General features: G+C 39.1%; 1 protein-coding gene across 5 annotated transcripts in view; it reads left to right on the top strand.

Annotated features, from left to right (window-relative positions):
- Nucleotides 1-17747, top strand: part of GPAM (glycerol-3-phosphate acyltransferase, mitochondrial) — a 74001-nt gene extending 56254 nt beyond the window's left edge. For 4 of the 5 annotated variants that reach the window (XM_077126017.1, XM_077126019.1, XM_077126018.1 and 1 more), the window contains 11 exons: nt 1518-1631; nt 2819-2904; nt 3738-3853; nt 5826-5896; nt 7388-7652; nt 8211-8353; nt 9630-9707; nt 10309-10449; nt 11712-11901; nt 13064-13122; nt 13868-17747. In XM_077126017.1, the coding sequence (XP_076982132.1) occupies nt 1518-1631; nt 2819-2904; nt 3738-3853; nt 5826-5896; nt 7388-7652; nt 8211-8353; nt 9630-9707; nt 10309-10449; nt 11712-11901; nt 13064-13122; nt 13868-13984 (1380 nt within the window). In that variant the 3' untranslated portion in view covers nt 13985-17747. The remainder of the gene's footprint in view (nt 1-1517; nt 1632-2818; nt 2905-3737; nt 3854-5825; nt 5897-7387; nt 7653-8210; nt 8354-9629; nt 9708-10308; nt 10450-11711; nt 11902-13063; nt 13123-13867) is intronic. The other variant, XM_077126020.1, reaches the window with a different exon arrangement.
- Nucleotides 17748-18579: the final 832 nt, after the last annotated feature.

Here is an 18579-nt window from a genome sequence, read left to right as displayed (position 1 = left end):
TGCCAGTCAAGAAGTGGAGTTGGAACATGGCTGTATGTGCCCCCTTTTCTCAGAGTCCAGCCCTCTCTAATATTTTGGAACTCAGAAACCCTCTGGTTTCTTTTTTTTTTTTTCTTTTTTCTTTTCCCTGTCAGCCCTCTCTGCAGGAGCAAAGACTCCTGGTTCCTTTAGTGCTTATCCCAGGTTTATCTGTGCTCCAGGCCTGCTTTCAGTAGTCAGAATTTGTTAATTCCACAGTTACCCTTAGCTTGGTTGAGCTAAGTCCTTGCTACTAGTAAAGTCTGTTTTCTTTCCCCTTGGGAAACCAGCCTTCTATGCCCATGGGGGAGGGGTGCCAGCTTCCACAGCTTGGGGTTCTTACAGTTATGTATGGGATCTCAGTCTTTCCACCCTTTCCAGACTAGTGTACAACGTGTGTCCAGTCATTGATGTCTCCCCAGCAATTGTTCCATACAGTTCCTGGCTACTATTTATTAGCTGCTCTGGAGGACAAACTAAATTCCATACTTCACTATGCTGCCATCTTTATCTATTCTATTGAAAAAAAAAATTGGTGATTTACAGTTTTTGGTTATGATTCTTCTTCTACATATCTTAATGACCATATATATGCATATTGTTGGGTATGTACCCAGGAATGGAGTTGATTGGTCATAAAGTATATATATACATATATACATGTCCAGCTTTAGTAGATACTGCTAAATAGTTATCTAAAATGGTAATACTTACATACTACTTCTACCAACAGGGTGAGACTTCTGGAGGAATTTAGTTTTGTCCTCTTCTAGTTTGGAAATCTTGGGAAAGGTATTGTTTCAGGCTTACTTCCCAAACCATGTCAGACAGTAAAGGATACTTGTACTTCTCTAAAAATTAGGTGATAACAGGGTTTTTATCTGTCTTTTGTATGAGACTTGGCACATTTGAATTGAGTCGTATATGTTGTCTCTCCACATGTATCCCACTTATCTGACTGTCTCAAGTTGATGTTTAAGTCCTTGTGTCCATTATATGGCTGTCAGGGTTTAACTCAATGAATAATCAGCTCAAAGGCTACTGTGGCTTGGATTTGCCGTTCGTTAGCCACTCAAATATTTGGACTCTGGTGATCATCAGACCCAGATAAGTAGCCTCTTTGACAACATCTTATTTTTATCTGAGAACTACAGACTAGTCTTTCAGTCTTTTTGTCCTTCACTAGTTTGCAGTTGTATTTTTATGAATTATGTGGAAATTGTACTAAATGAAGTACCATTAAATGTTCTGTTTTTCATTGACCAAATTATGTCTACTGATGGCATGATTGTATCTTTTAACATATTTTAGTGCTAAACATTCTCAATTGATAATACTTATTTTCCTTCTTTGTTTGATGTTGTCTTGTTCAAGACAAACCTTCAGTTTCCATGGAAAATAATAATTTTAGTATTATTTATTTATTTTTGGATAACAGAATTTTGAGTGTATGTTAACTTTATTTCTCACCATGTTATTCTTTCAAATTTGGAATTAAGGGCAAACCTAAGAAGAATGAGAGCCTTTGGAGTGTAGCAAGAGGTGTTATTAGAATGTTACGGAAAAACTATGGGTGTGTCAGAGTGGATTTTGCACAACCATTTTCCTTAAAGGTGAGTGTCTGCTGAAATGAAACTAAGTTAAAGCAGTGACTTGGAGTCAGGAGTTTGGTCCTGTCTCTAACCATCCTAACCTCTCTGTGTCACTGGGGATCCCTGTATCCTCCCCATGGATTACTTTCACAAGAATCTTTCTCAAATTTTCCACCATTTTGGGGAAATTTTTCAAAATAGCTCCCCTGAAAGCTTTATTGACAGTCTAGGATGATGCTCTATCCCATTGGATGGAATCCAGGATTCTTATATCCTGAAGGATAGTACTGATAGGCCCTTATTGAGAAGCCGAGACTGGCAGGTTCCTTAGATCCTTGCAGCTTTAAAATTCTAAGATTTTTGAATTGGAAAAGGAGAGAGAGAAGGATGGCTAAGGAAGCAGGGAATCCACAGATAAGGAGCTGAGGTTTTTGCCTCTCCTACTGTTCCACCCCTTGGCTTTACTTTAAAAGATTCTAACTGTTGTGCTAGATGTTTTCCAGCCTTAAGTTCTTTCAGCTTTTAGGCGCCTCAACATTTTTTGCCACCTTTTTTTTTTTTTTAATAAAAACTAAAAATCTATTGAACAGCTTCTTTGTCTTGTTGTGACTTGCTTTTTGATTGAGATTCTTTCGGATGTTGCATGACACCCCAGACTGCCAGATTCCCTTTAAAAAGTGTGGTTGATTATCTGTATTTAACATATTAGAAATGTCAAATATTTTCATGAAGAAGTGAGAAAAGGTCATTTTTTTTCCTTAAAATTTTAAGTAATTTTGCTTCCACCTCATCTTTGTGCCTGTAAGTTTTCATGACTGTAATCTGTAATGTCTTGTTTTAGCTGAGGGGAATGCAAGTTGAGTGATTAATAATTCTACACTCAAAGAGCATATACTCTTCTCAGTGGGATGGTTGTTTAAAAACGATTTAATTGGGAGTGACCCAGGGCTGCGTGTCACTTGAGTACAGAATTAGCCCTCCTTAAGTTCCTTAAGCCGGTTGGATTTGGAAATGATGTGCCAAAGTACTACATTCTCTGAATCACCCTTGACCTCTAAAGTTAATTTTAGGATACAGAGATTGTTTAGTATGCTCCATAGCATGGTCCATTTATAACAAACTCCATTTTTAATTTTTAAAGATCATATTATATTTATATGTTGATATGAAAGTGAGAGTAAATGGCTATTTTTTTTCCCTCCTGCCAGGAATATTTAGAAAACCAAACTCAGAAACCTGTGACAGCTCTACTCTCATCGGAACAGGCACTTTTACCAGCTATACTTCCATCAAGGTGAGGTTTGTGGAAAGTTTTGAATATCTAACTGAACTATCAAATATCTATTGTTTCTTCCATTGCATAGCAAAACAGGTAACTTTATTAAGAATGTGCATGTACTTATTTTCTCTTCCTCATTTTCTCTCTTGGTCTGATAAAGGATGTTGAAATTACTTTCACATTAGTTTGGAGGTTTTTGACTATTTGCCTTACAAGTTTTTTTTTGTTTTTTTATTTTTGTTAATAAAACAACGTACAAGCACATACATTCTTAACATACAAACATCCCGTACATGGTGTACAATCAATGGCTCGTAATATCATTACATAGTTGTATATTGATCACCAAGATATTTGCATAATAAGATGTTTTTGATTTTGTGACTCAGGTAGGGGTTCTTACTTGGTTTATGCTTTTGAATATTTGAAATGAATTGTTATTTTGTAGTAACTTATGCACGTTGTACATAAAATGAAATGTACAAAAATATCTTGCTATTTGAATTTTCTAGATTTCAAATGAAATATTCCTTTAATATGTGGAAATGTTGAGTTTTTGAAAGTGGTTTGAAATGAGGTATATTGTTTAATGTGCTCTTTTTGCCAGTTGGATTTGGAAATGATGTACCAAAATCTTATTTAGTCATAACTAAATGACATATTTTACATGTTAGTTAGAAATACAGAATGTATTATGGAGGGAAATAAACAGAAGTAATTGTGGTTTAAATTATGACATGTAATAATTTATAGATTAGTCTCTTATAGTTTGCTTTATAAACAAATGAAATTCGTAGAAGCTTGATTTTTTTTTTTTGCTTGTTTTAAACTTTTATAAAACTTTTCAGACCCAACGATGCTGTTGATGAAGGGGCAGACACTTCCATGAATGAGTCCAGAAACACAACGGATGAATCCTTCCGAAGAAGGCTGATTGCAAATCTTGCAGAGCACATTCTATTCAGTAAGGAGAATGGCAAACTCTTTGGTCCTGCCAATCAGATTTGGCGTGATGCAGTGCAAACCATACAGGTTTTGGAATCTGCTGAGGTTGGGTTCCAGGTCTAGTTCTGTCGCCTATTACCCAGGTAGTGATAGGCAAGTTGCTAGAAAAAGGTGATACTTTGGGGATTTGAGATCATATGAGTAAAACAGCACCCAGTGCCTGGCACTAGTAGGTGCTCATGTGGGTAGTGCTTCTGTTTTTTAGGAAACAGCTTTGTCAGAATGATTTGTTACCTTTTTACCCATGGATTTCTTTCTTTGAACTAACTTGTATTATAATATCTTGGTTGATGGTTCCATGTCTCATTTCCCTCTAACCTCATGCTTATTTTTGTTTAGCAAATATTGAGGGGCTATAATGTATAAAGCTTTATTTTAACTGTAGGGAATACAAATTGCATAGTTAATAGTTTTGCACTCAAAGAGTAAATGCTTTTTTCAGTGGTATAGCTATACTCAAACAATTGAAGTGGGAGTGACCTAGAGCTGAGGGTTGGTTGAGTACAGAATTCGCTTAAGTTCCAAATTGCAGCATCGGGTTATGTTGTGGAGAAGTTGTTTAGAAATCCCATGGCTCCACCTGGCACCCCTGTGCACAGCCCAAGCCAAGATGTCTTTCTCGCCATTGCTTTTGCCCTGTCCCTGTTGAGACCCTCAGCCCTTCCTGCCTGACTGCTGTGAAGGTTTCCTTACCTGAGTGCACTCCTTCCACTCCAGCTGCAGCTATTTTGACTTACGCTGGGCCAGAGTGTTTCTGCTTAGGCACACCTGATTGTGTCTCTTCTCTGCTTAAATCCTGCATTCTAAAAATAATATATTCTTATTGTTGAAAAGTTGGAAAACAAAGCTAGGTTAGGTAGTAAAAAATCCACCACCCAAATAACCAGTGGCATGGCAGTCTAGTCTATTCTTTAAAAATATTTTTTACAGATAGGAATTGTGTGTTATTTTCCATTAATAACACAAGCATTTGCCCAAGTTTTTAAAAAACTCTTTATAAATAATTCTTTTTAATGACTATAAATATGGTACATTGTACTTTTTAAATATATAAATTCTAGAGACAACTTCAGCTATGAGTGAAGTATTCATGAATTTATTGTCATGTCTCAGAAACTCATAAATGATATCTTTACCTCAGATTACCCCATGCACGTCCACATATGTGATTTGTCCAGTTTCAATTTTCTATTTCTGTCCCCTTCCTCCCCACCTCTTACCAACCTCTGGACCAGGAAGAGAGGAAATTCAGATAGATTGAGCACCTATTACCATGGGTATAGTACCAGCCCAATCATTTCATTCTCACATAGTCCAATAAGCGAGATAGTATTTTCATTTTACCGATGGGGAAACTGGGATTTTGGAATTTAAATAATTTGGCCCAAGGAGTAGAACTACTTTGGAAGTTAGGACTTAAGCCCAGGATTTTCTGACTTCAAAGCCACTTTCTTTTTCACTACCCCTTCCTTCTGATGTGGTGGTGAATACCTGCATTGAGTGAAGTAGAGTTACACTTATACAGACCGCAGAGAGGAACAAGTCACAACGTAGGAAAGGAACACCCTATAGAATTCTTAGAACCGGTTCGTACTTTGGGTCTTTGTATTCAGTAAGGGTCTCTCTTGATCATTCAGTAATGAAATTCCACTGGTCAGGGTTGAAGGTGCCCATTTCTTGGACTGAATTCTGTTGTATGATGAACAGTGATCTCTAATGAGGTTTTATTATACCAGGACGTGGTTTAATGTTAGAACTTTCTTTGGGAAAATCACAGTCATGGGAAACGTTAGAGGGCTTTTTGTTTGTTCGTTTGTTTGCTAGAGGACTTTTATAATTTTAAATACTCCTGTTTAAAATCTAGGTACTTTAAAAAAGTTTTGGCTTTTTTAAAACAGATGTACAACTAAAGCTCTGCTTTTGCTTTCCAGCTGCTAGCAAATCCTGTGCCATTATGTCAACGCACATCGTGGCCTGTCTGCTTCTCTACAGGCACAGGCAGGTATGTCTGCAGTGTCACCTAGAGTTAAATAGAACGCACAAAAACATTTGTTAGCTATTTGTTCTAGTTTGCTAGCTGCCAGAATTTTTATACCAGAAACGGAATGGCTTTTAAAAAGGGGAATTTAATGAGTTGCTAGTTTACAGTTCTAAGGCTGAGAAAATGTCCCAATTAAAACAAGTCTATAGAAATGTCCAATCAAAGTCATCCAGGGAAAGATACCTTGGTTCAAGAAGGCCGATGAAATTCAGAGTTTCTCTCTCAAGTGAAAGGGTACATGGCGAACACAGTCAGAATTTTTCTCTCATCTGGAAAGGCACATGGTGAACATGGTCAGGGTTCCTCTCTCATCTGGAAGGGCACATGGCGAACATGGCTTCATCTGCTAGCTTCTTCTCCTGGCTTCCTGTTTCATGAAGCTCCCTGGGAGGTGTTTTCCTTCTTAATCTCCAAATGTCGCTGGCTCGTGGACTCTGCTACTCTGCTCTCTCTGAATCTCTCATTCTCCAAAATGTTTCCTCTTTTATAAGACTTCAGAAACTAATCAAGACCCACCCAAATGGGTGGAGACATGTCATCACCTAATCCAATTTAACAACCACTCTCAATTATATCACATCTCCAGGGATATGATCTAATTACAATTTCAAACATACAGTGCTTAATAGGGATTAGAAGAAGTGGCTGTCTTTCAAAATGGGATTAGGATTAAAACAAGGCTTTTCTAGGGGACACACATCCTTTCAAAATACTCACTTACCAATAGATTTGACTCACTCCTGGCTAGTGCTGTGAGATAAACAGTAATATAAGCCAAAGACTCTGTCCACAGTAACCTAAAAACCTGGTGGAAGAGAAATCTGCTTGGAAAACATAAGTCAGAGACTTTTTAATAATAAGGCATTCCTTAGGTAATAGTGTTGTTGTAATAAAGTATATTTCATTGACCTGTGGTAAGTACCCTGATAGCTGACAGTTTCCAAGTTATTTGGCTTGTATTTTAGGACCCATTCCCCACCCACCATCCTCCCACAATACACTTGTCCAAGCTCTGTGGTGGGAGAGACCATGTCTGTTTTGTCCAGTCATGTTTTCAACACCAAGCACAGTACTTGGTGTGTAGTACACGGATAGGCACCAAATAAATGTTTGCCCAATAAATATTTAAAATGAGGGACATTCCTGCCAAAAGTTAAGTATTTCTTACTTTCAGATGGCTTCCCCTTCCCTCTGTGATCTTATGTGCTCATATCACATATACTGTGGCTGGAGTGTTCTGTGTTGTGAGGAAACTTTCCCTGACATTCTTGGTGATCCGGCTTGTGTGGTTTTCTAGCGTGCTCTGCCTTGGCATTGTGGCCATATTTCTGTAAGTGCCAACAGTGAGCTGTGCGAAATCCAGGGCAAGATGTTCTCGGAATGCTGGCTGCTCAGCCTTTTGGAAGTGCATTTCCTGCTCTCATGAGACCATTTCTTGTCTGTTTTCTCTAGGGAATTGATCTCTCCACGTTGGTGGAAGACTTCTTTGTGATGAAGGAGGAAGTCCTAGCTCGTGATTTTGACCTGGGGTTCTCAGGCAGTTCTGAAGACGTAGTCATGCATGCCATACAGCTGCTGGGAAATTGCGTCACAATCACCCACACTAGTAGGAATGATGAGTTTTTTATTATGCCAAGCACAACTGTTCCGTCTGTCTTTGAACTCAACTTCTACAGCAATGGGGTACTTCATGTCTTCATCATGGAAGCCATCATGGGTATGTCAGGCCCTGAAATACTTTCATGGAAAATAAAAGGGCCTAACCCACATCACAGTTTGGAGGATAGCCCCTTGTTAGAGGGAATGCATTGCTATATTTTTAGTTCTCTAAAGAAAATATGATCTGCTGCCTTATCACTATTATAGTTTGTTTTTACTTTTATTATTCAGTAACTAGTTATTGAACTATTGTATGTATAATGCTTACTAATTATTAAGGAGAAGAGGTCGAATGTCTTGCTTTTCAGCAGTTTAAAGTCTAATAACTGAGACAAATACACATGACAGTGAAAAGCGTGGAAGTGGGGCTCGTTTGCGAACAAGAGATGACAGAAGGAGAACAGAGGGAGCAGAAGAGGTGTTTGATGGAGTTAGGATTATGCAGAATCATTTGAAATGAATTCTCAGGGGATTTATTTAAATTTCCTCAGCGAATGCAGGTCATTGCTTTTGATGTATTGAAAATGTATTTAGGTAATCAGCTATCAGAGCCACTTGAAGTTTTTCTTGGAAATTTAAGAGCTCCCAGTCTTCACCGTTGCTTTTATGTGCTTAGCCTGCAGCCTTTATGCAGTTTTGAACAAGAGGGGCTCGGGAGGGCCTACTGGAGCCCCTCCCAGCTTGGTCAGCCAGGAGCAGCTGGTGCGGAAGGCTGCCAGCCTGTGTTATCTGCTCTCTAATGAAGGCACCATCTCTCTTGTAAGTGAACACCGCTCAGTGTCGCCTCTCTTTGTAGTTCCAGCCTGTTCTTCTTTTGAGCCTTTTCATGAAACTGCTTTTCTCTTCAGAGAGGTTTTGGTCCATTATTGCTGCTTTACATTCCCCTCCTGGGCTGCCAAACTGATTCATCATTTACTATCATCGTTTGCTATCTGGGTCACGGCTCCAGTGAACCCTGTGTGCAGCTAGATGTTATGTTACAGGACAGGTTGCTCAACGTTATCAGTCAGTCAGATCCAAAGTTACTGAGCATTCATTATGCATATGATGCTGGGTCACAGGCTAGTAACTAATTAACACACCCACTCCCCGATGACAGAACCATAGATGATAAGAGTCAGAAATAGCTTTAAAAACATATGCTCAACCCCTTCTCATTTTACAAAGGAGGAAACCATGGCCCAGCATCAGTGTTAAGCTTTACTTTCTAGTGTAATGCAAACCCCAGTTTTCATTTTTATATGGCATTTTATGAATGTTACACTGCACTGTAGCCCCTTTTCATTTAAATGAGCATTCATTTTATATCTAAGCACTTCTAGACATTTTTAATGAAGCATATATATTAAGCAATGGAGAGATTTTTTTCTCCCAAATTATCCACAGATAGAATTAGATTTTCCTGGAATTATATTCTCTTCCACTTATATGAGTGTGTCTTGGAACACTTCTGAGTACCTGTGTTATGGATACAGTCCTCACCCTTGTCCTTCTTTGTTGTGGTGTACTGGTGGCCCTAATGGCAAATCTGTTTTGCATAGACATTGGGTGGCAGGATGGGAGGGGGCAGGGACAAGTAAGCATCCCAAGATTGACCTTGTTCTTTTCCTGGGTCTTTTTGAGTTATTCAAATGCTATGTTTCCTCATTCACCACCTTTTTGTACAGTGTTTATTGTAAACAGCTTTTGCAATGACATTGTCTTATAAAGAAAAAGAGCCTGGTGGTAGGGCCCTGATGAGCAGTCCTTCAGAGGGCTTGCAGCAAGCTTTTGGCCGAGAAAACTGGGCTCGGGAACACTCTCTGCAGGTGGTGTTACAGTGGGTGCCCTACCACTGGAGGTTAAGAGCCCCTTCGTGTGCTTTGACCATGACCATGTAGTGATCAAGAGGGAGGGTATCTGCAATCATAGGTCTTGCCTGGTGAGGTAGGTGACACAAGGGAAGTATTTGGCAACTACTTGGTGCAGCCTTTTCTGTCATTTAAAAACAAAAATAGAGCCATGAAATTTGCATTTAATTACCTTTTCTTTTCAGCCCTGCCAGACATTTTACCAAGTTTGCCTTGAAACAGTAGGAAAATTTATCCAGTATGGCATTCTAATAGTGGCAGAGGTAAGAGAAGTAGTTTTATTTATTTAGTGTCTTGTTTCATTTCCCTACCTTTCGTGCCTTCTATTTTAACCCGTAATTACGTTTGATACATAGTCATATTTAGGTGAAAAGAAGAGAGAAAACAAAAGTTCCTTGGGGATTGTTTAATGTTTTGGTTCCTTTTGTGTACCTGGTGTTGTCTAAAACATACCTTGTTTTGATTCCTTGCCATCCAGAAGATTGCATTCTGAAATGAGGTGCTGCTCAGATCAGTGTGCTTGCAGCTTGCACATACCTATTTTTTTCTGTTGAGGTTTTGTTTTGATTTTGGTAGATTTAGTATAGAGAGTATGGCGTGGGAAACTAGACACCAATTTAGAAGAGTTGAGGCTATTTTTATATATCTGGTAACACCCCCCACCCCGCCCCTGCCGACCCCTGACCCTCACTCTATTTCCTTCTTCCCTCTCTTACTCCCTCCCAAGTGATTTTGAGTTTGGAAAGGGAGGTTGATTAATGCTGTGAACACGAGGCAGAGAAGAGTGACAGGGAAGGTGAGAGGACTGCTTGGTCTGGGTCCTCTGTGCATCTTCATTTACTGTTGGTCACCTCTGTGCCATAGCAGGATGATCAGGAAGACATTAGTCCTGGTCTTGCTGAGCAGCAATGGAGCAAGAAACTTCCAGAACCTCTATCTTGGAGAAGTGATGAAGAAGATGAAGACAGTGATTTTGGTGAAGAGCAGCGAGATTGCTACTTGAAGGTATTTTGGTGAAGAATTCTGGTGGGCATTACAGTGATGAGTTGAGAATATGTTGCCACTAGTTTATGAGGTTCTTTTAAGCTGTGGCTGTGGTGACTTACTCATATCTGAAGTCCCCATGAACCAGCTGGGATACTTTCTTTCTGGTAAAAATGCTCAAACTGTTTGAATTCATTTAGTACCTTAAACTGTTCAGTCTAGGCATAGGTATATAGAGAAGGAAACAAGAGTCAGAAAATTCAGGAAGATGAGCATCATAGGTGATACTTTTCATGACCTTCTCACAGAACAAACAGGGACATACCTGTTTACCTACACATGTATCCACTCCTAAGAAGACAGTATTTCAGCTCAGTCATCAGTAAAGCAAAGCACTTTGCCAGGTGTGGAGGGAAACTAATACTCAGCTGTCAGTGGCTGGTTATTGCTTCTCCCTTCTGGTTTTTGAGTCTGTCCCAGACTTGCCATGCCTTTTAAAATTTTACACAGTTGAACTCTTTGCCTTCAATTAAAACAAATTCTATCACAGAAAAAAATTTATACTTTTCAAAGATCAATTGTCTCTGATAGAGAAAAATCAGTTTTGTCTCATTTTAATTTAGAAATTAGTAACAGTGACCCATCTTCTGAATACCCTAAGTGGATTATCACATATGCACGTAAACACACACCAGTAGTCAGGAGAGTGGCTTCTGGAGATTCCAGATGACATTTAGAAGCTTCTCTTTTTCCATTTTGGGTCTTCTTAGCTTCCACACTACAGAGGGGCTCAATTGAACCTGCCACCAAGCCCCCTATCACCCCACCACCATTTGTCTTCCATGGCGCTGGGTTGGAGGAAGCAGGAAGAGGGGCTGGAGGAGGGCGGAGATGATCTGGAGGACCTGGCATATGGCATTTTTGTGCACTTGAGTGACTGTTGAACCTGGGCTTCAAACCCTGGAGGGTCCAGCCTCAGGGCCAGCTATTTTCAATGACGACAATATGGCATAATTATGTCCTTCATTTATGCCAATTTTTTCAATAAACACAATGAATGCAAGCCTCAAATGCTGTAAAAGTGAGTGATTACAATAGGGAACGCATTTTTAAACCAATGCTTTTGTTTCCGACAGATTCTCTGCAGAGGGACTAGTAGGCTGCTTTTATGTGAGTTAGCATGAGTGACTGTCTCAGGTTCCTGGTTCTGTTAGGAGAGCTCTCTGTCAGCTTGCTGTGTTCTTAGGTCCCTTTCCCATGGCTTCATTTCCTTCCTTTCTCAGGTGAGTCAATCCAAGGAACACAAGCAGTTCATCACCTTCCTACAGAGACTCCTTGGGCCTCTGCTGGAGGCCTATAGTTCTGCTGCCATCTTTGTTCACAACTTCAGTGGCCCCGTCCCGGAGCATGAATATCTGCAGAAGGTGCACAAATACCTAATAACCAGGACGGAAAGAAATGTTGCAGTATATGGTATGTTAGGTCACTTTTTTGGGTTTTTCAAAAAACTATTAATTATCATAATCTACTTACTATAAAGAAAATTAGAAAAATACAAACTTATTCTGCTCTCTAACATCAAAGGTTAGTATCTCTTTTTGTGTTATACGAATTGAATCATGCAATTATATACTCTTGTGTCTGACTTTTTTTCTTAACATTATTTGTAGAATTCATTGTGTTATATGAGTTAATTCCTGTTGCTATGTAATATTCCACTGTGTAAATATTAACCATATTTATTCATTCTACTTCTGACGGACAATTTGGGTTGTTTGTAGTGTAGCTTATTATGAACAGTGCTGCTGTGAATATGCTTGAATGTGTCTTTGAATATCTGCACTCATTTCTTTTGGGTTTTTCTTTATGAACAGAATTGCCAGATCATAGGGTATATGTATGTTCAACTTCAGTGGATACTGCTAAACAGTTTTCTAAGTAGTTCTGATTTGTACTCCTCTACCTGAGAGTCCCAGTTGCCCCAAATCCTGCCAGGATTCGGTGTGGTCTGTTACATGACCTTCTGATAACAGCTGTGATTGGGGTGAGAATAGCATTTTTGGCTCGGAACATCACTGAAACTCCTCTGAATCAGCAATGTTTAGAGCCAGAAAGGATCTGGAGATAATCTAGTCTAATGACCTTCCTTTACAGGTGAGGAAACTACCCAAGGTCCCATAAGTAGTTGATGGCAAGCCTGGGTTTAAAACTCTTTGTTTTCCTACCTCTAGGCTTGTGTTCTTTCTGACCCCACAGACATATGAATCATCCGTACGTTTTGTACAGTTTAAAGGAGTTTTTAACCCTCTAATATAGTCCTCACAAAACACTTCAGGATGGCTGTTTTACGTATTTCCTCTTCCTTCCTCCTTCCCTTCCCTTCTCTCTGTTTTTTTCTTTCTCTCCTCTTCTTCTTCTCCCCCACCCCCACTCTCTTTTGCTTAATAGATGACAAAGTGGGTTTTAAAAAGCAGCAAATCCTTTGACACCTCACAGGACACCAGTGGCTTGACCCCAGTCTGCTGACTTTCTCTAATCCTCTTCAACGCCTCCCACACTTTCTTACCAAGGATATCTAGATTTTTGTGTTTTCCTAGGCTGAAGTACATGACATGGTCTTATTCTCTCTCTGCAGCTGAGAGTGCCACGTACTGCCTCGTGAAGAATGCTGTGAAAATGTTTAAGGATATTGGGGTGGGTATCCAGCATCTATGGTACAGAAGTTTGCGTTAACCTCTTTTCTTTTTCTATATAAATCTTGTCTCTTCTTTTAGCCACTTTGGTGGAACCCGGGTTCATCATGAAAGCATTGCTGGGTCCATCATGAAAGCATTGCTGGGTCCATCATGAAAGCATTGCTGGGTCCATCATGAAAGCATTGCTGGGGATTGGAGGGGAGAGGGGGGAGTTGAAGGTGAGGCCCTTTGGTATAGAATTAGTTGAATGTCCCAGAATTTTGCTGATTTTACATTCATTCCCAAACTGTTTTTATATAACAAGTACCATATGTTCCAAGATGCTACCACAGTTTTAGAGAGGATGTTCATTATTGCACCTGATTTCAGTTATTTTCTTGTACTTAACAGTAGCACCAGGCATATCCTCAGGTGTCTCTTACTTTCATCACACATCATGAGTGACATGATTTCCATGGAGGTTCTAGTGGCCTTTGTAAGGGACCATGTGTGACTTTATTGTAACTTAAATTTGAAAGTATAGTGCACTGCTGAACTCTGCCCAAGCACACACCGCACCTGCACCCATGACCTCCCTACCCCACACTCACCCCCACGAACACTTAAAGCCAGGGGATGGGCTTATGTGCCTTTGCTGCTTTTTGGGCTTGAAGGTCCCTGGCTGTCCAGGGCTCTGGTCAGGGTTGGTGACAGAAATGTCCTGTTTTTTGTTGTCTTTAATTTAATCCACACTTTCTCTTTAGGTTTTCAAAGAGACCAGACAAAATAAAATGTCTGTCTTAGAACTCAGCAGCACCTTTCTACCTCAGTGCAACCGGCAAAAACTCCTAGAATATATTCTGAGTTTTGTGGTGCTGTAGGTAACACCTGGAGCTCCAGTAAGTGAAGGGCGTGGGGCTGAGTCCTGCTGAGGCTCCAGCCTCTGACTCGAGAGTGGAAGGTGCCATCGTGTGGTCAGGCCGGACCTGAGCTCGCCTGACCTCCAGGAAGACAAGTGCCTTCTTCCCTTCGTGGGTCTGTGACCGTCCCAACACCGAGATGCCACAGCAGCTTCCAGATAACACTCTGGGCCCCCAGCCTCCATTTGCATAATCAGTAGATTACAGATGAATCTCAATAAATTATTTTAGAGTTTATTAAAAATTCGTACTTTAAGTACTGCTTTTAAGGACTAATTACTGTGATGGACACAAAAATGTAGTTGTATGTTAGAATTGAAACTTGTGTAGTATATTTAATGCTGTCGGGTAATTCCTTGGTATATGTTCTGCTTAGTGGCTATTATTTCCTTTAAAAATAATAGAGCCTTGGTCACTGTTTTCTTTTTTTTTTTGATTCCAGTTTTGTCATTGTAGGCCCTGTATTGGAGCACCTTTCCTCTCAAAGTGCTTTACAAAATGAATGGGCTGATATACACTATACCTGGGTATCACTGTGCTGTCCTTTGCAGTCAGATTTAGAAAGTGTTTCAAGGGCTACATGAAACAGACAATATTAGTTTGCAGGAATAAAGATAATATGATCAAATAGCCAACACCAGGAGGTAAATTTGGCTGGCAAAATTCAAAGTAAATTTGGCCAGAAAACTGGCCTTAAAAATCTTTGCCCCTCATATAAATGTGCCATTGAGTTTTAAATGACCAGCAAGTATTCTGAAACTCCTGTTTTATGTCTGCCCTGTTCATCCCCCAGGTGGTATCTGCCTCACAGTGGTAGCTGCTTCCTGGAAATCCCTCAGCCACACAGCAACTGCCCTAATTCAATTCACTTGGCCTGGTAGACTCAAACATAAGGTACTCTGGCTATAGGCTGCTGGCTATTCTGTACATGGTGACAGGTATACCCAGGTGAAGGCTGTCCACTCGATTGTGCTGTATACAACCTGTCTGGTATACCTGATGACCCTACTCACTAGTAAATGGTCGGAGACATTTATGGATTTTTAGCTTTGAGGAAAAACCATGGTCTGTTTAAGATTAATATGAGTTACATGCCTAAACCCCGATGCCACAAACAGGCAAATAATTGTGAAAAATTATCTGTTCATAATGGATAGGTGCCTTTTTGTGAGCAGGGAGCATAATTTTTAGCTTATTGTGGTCATTTTGGTGATTTCTTAAAGGTTGTATGATGTTAAAACATTCTCTTAACAGCTTTCTATCCCTTATCCACAATATTATGGAACTAGGAATTTTCCATGATGAATGTTGCATATATTTGAATTTAATATAAATGTACTAAGAATTAAGTTTCTACTTTCATAAGCTTGGATTTTAAACACTAATGTGTCTCGTGAATAATACATATGTGTGTTTGGGAGAGGGAAGGGTACTGATTAGTTTTTACAAGTATATGAAATTTCTCATTCAAAACTCTTAGCAATAATACTGTACTCTGGTGGTCTTCTCCCACTCAAATTCCACATTTAAAATATATTTTTTCTTTATCTTTGCAAGAACTTGTGCCATTAAGTCATTATCAGTGTTGTAGCAGCTCTGGTGTGGAGGGAGATATTCACCCTTTAGCATTTTGATTAATGGTTAATGTTCACTTTAAAAATAATTGAGTCATCTGTTCACTGTTTTGTCCATTCATCCTTTTATTAACTAGGGTAGATGGCACTTCTGTTGGCTGAAGCTCAGCCCTTGGAGAAATATACAAGGAGACTTATTGATTCATATAAGTATTCCTTATCTGAGGAGTCAAACATTTCACTACTCTCTCTTCTCATCCTCTAAATTAGAGATCAAGGATTACTCAGACTCTCTGAAGGTCTGGAGACCTGGAAGGGCCTGGTTAGGGCTGACTTCCCAGTGGAGTGTTGGTCTGTCCCTTCTGTGAAAAGCTGCTGCTGTGCCAGCCTGAGCAAGAAACAGTGACTTCTCTGATGTTATTTTCCTTTTCAGTTGGTTTGTTTTCTAGAAATCTAATCAGATGCTTTGGGGAATGCAATACCTGATTCACTAGCCCTCTTGCCTCTTAACTCACTGTGAGGATAAATATGCATGCTTTTTGTAATTAACTGGTGCTTTGAAAACCTTTTTAGGGAAGAAAGAGCTCAACCAAAGTTATGCTCATCTAGACAAGCTGACCCTTGAGTTAATTTTAGCACAGCTGATTCTTCAGTGCCTCGTTATTGAAAAAACATGCATCGTCACAGTAAGGCTTCCAGGTAGCACTGTTTTGCTCATAAATATAATCTCATTGTTTTTCAAAAGCAGATGGCTTCCATGTAAGATTAAACAAACTAGGTGCTTGTAAATAATTAATTGCAGTTTACTGTTTTGCATTTCTGTAAAGCCGAAATGCTTGTCCTCCAGGGGAAGGCTGTGAATAAAGTTGGAAAAAAACCCCCCACAAACAACAAAACCAATATAAGCAATATAAAACTGCACTCTTTTTTAAAAGGAGAATTCCTAAGTAATTCAGAAGAGGAGAAGAAATTTCCTCTCGCTTAAAAGTTTAAGAAAAGCCAAGATGAAGAACCAGCATAAAGTGTGTAGAATTAGTAACAGAGGAAGCATTGTGAATCTTCCTTCTCAGATCTGTGGAGGCTCACAAAGTCACAAGGATGAGTGGAGAGGATATACTCAGAGTGCAGTGACTGTAAGACCAGATTGTGGAATTTCCGGTCACCTCAGGGCGAAAAAGCATTTCCCATAGTGCTCCCATGTAATTTGAGTGCCCTGTGAGATGTCCATAGCTGTTTTGCAGAAAAGGTGTTGCTGGTAAAGTAGGTTTGCATGGGAATCCTTTCTCCTGGAAACTCAGTGCACATTAGTGCATTAAGGGCTCAGGGTCCTGCAGTAAAGAGCCTGCTTATGGAGCATTTCCCAAACTGTTTTGACCCCAGGACCTTTTCTCTCTTTGAGACACCTATGAGTCTCTCACTAGTATCTCATGGAAAACATTTTGGAAAGTACTATATTTGGTAGCTCTTTAAGGGAACAAAACAATGACAGATGACACTAAGGCATAATTTGTATAGAACTTTTGTATATTTTTTCTCCTGCAGATAATAAGCACAGAAAACTGGTAATGTAGGTGGTAGGCAGAGCTCTTTCCTTTGATGGAAAGATCAGCCATCAGTGATGCTGGATTTTTTCAATGAAAGTAGCAGAATTAACACAAGGATTAATTGGAACAAATAAAGTTTCAATTCAGATCTAGAAAAAAATCTTGCACAAGTGACTGCAGATTTTTACCCACAGATGGTTTTAGTGTTTAGAAATGGTAGGACCTATCTATGAGGTTTCTAAGACTTAATTTGGGGAAATTTGGGGTGTAAAATCTGTTTTTTAAAAATCACTGATTAGGAACTAGAGACTTGGCATTTGGCATTTAGTTTAATACAAACTAATGACTGCATTTGAAAGAGTCTTTTGACCTTATTTCCAAACATCCAAAGCTTTGAAATGCCTTGATGGAAGGTGTTAAACTATGGCCTGTGGTACAAAGAATTGTTAGATTGTTGTAAAAAAATTACTATAAAGTGCTGTAAATTAACACTGTGTAATTTTGTGAACTAAACTTATTTGGAAATGTTGATTGATTTTTATGCCTGTTAATGTACTGTAAGAAGCACAGGGGTGTTTTATATTAATAAACCAAAAAACGAAAATATTCTTGATGTCTTGATTTGTAGTTAAAAATTCTGTATGTAATTCATTTTAAAAATTGCCTTTGTTTACTTTATATGAAACTTTATTCAAATGGTTAGAAGAAATAATCTTATATACATTTATGAACCTGTAGCACATTATTTTATTTATTTTTTACATTATTTTATTCTTGACCCAGATCTCCTCATATTTGATTAAGCATTTGATGATGTAGATACCTATATATCTATAGATACTGTAGATATATACCTATATATCTGTAGATACTGCCACCCTTTTAATTAGTAAATATTGGGCTTCTGAAAAGATTCTTTTAAGCTGATGCATCTCGTTTTTATATATTTAAGTTTATAAAAGTATGCACTGAAGTGTTAAGAGGTCTTTCCCATTGGTTCATAATAGTTGCCAAAACATTAGTTTACTCTTTGACAAAGAAGACAAATGTTTATTTTTCAAAGTGCAGCTATATATTGTGGAACCTTCAAGAGCCCTCGAAAGCAGCCTTCTCTCAAGAGTGCTATCTGGCAACGGTGGTAAACACATGCCTGGATAATGACGTCCTTACACTTTTGGCATATGACATGGCTGTGAACTTGACATCCCAAACTATCAACCGTTCTCCACCCAGCCCCTGGCTTCACTCTTAAATTAGCCCCTCTATCCAAACTTTATATACTAACCCTTCTCATTTCCTCTGGGATGTTGTTGCCATGATTGTGCCCTTTCTTTTTGGTGCATTCATTCATTCCTTTGCATTAGCGGCTCTCTTGCTGCTACCAAACATTACCTTCCTTTTATCTTAGAATTTTAGCTTTATAACCATTCAGTCTCTT

This window comes from Tamandua tetradactyla, chromosome 13, assembly GCF_023851605.1.
Source record: "Tamandua tetradactyla isolate mTamTet1 chromosome 13, mTamTet1.pri, whole genome shotgun sequence".
Taxonomy (NCBI): Eukaryota; Metazoa; Chordata; class Mammalia; order Pilosa; family Myrmecophagidae; genus Tamandua; species Tamandua tetradactyla.
This window is presented reverse-complemented; position numbering and strand designations above follow the sequence as displayed.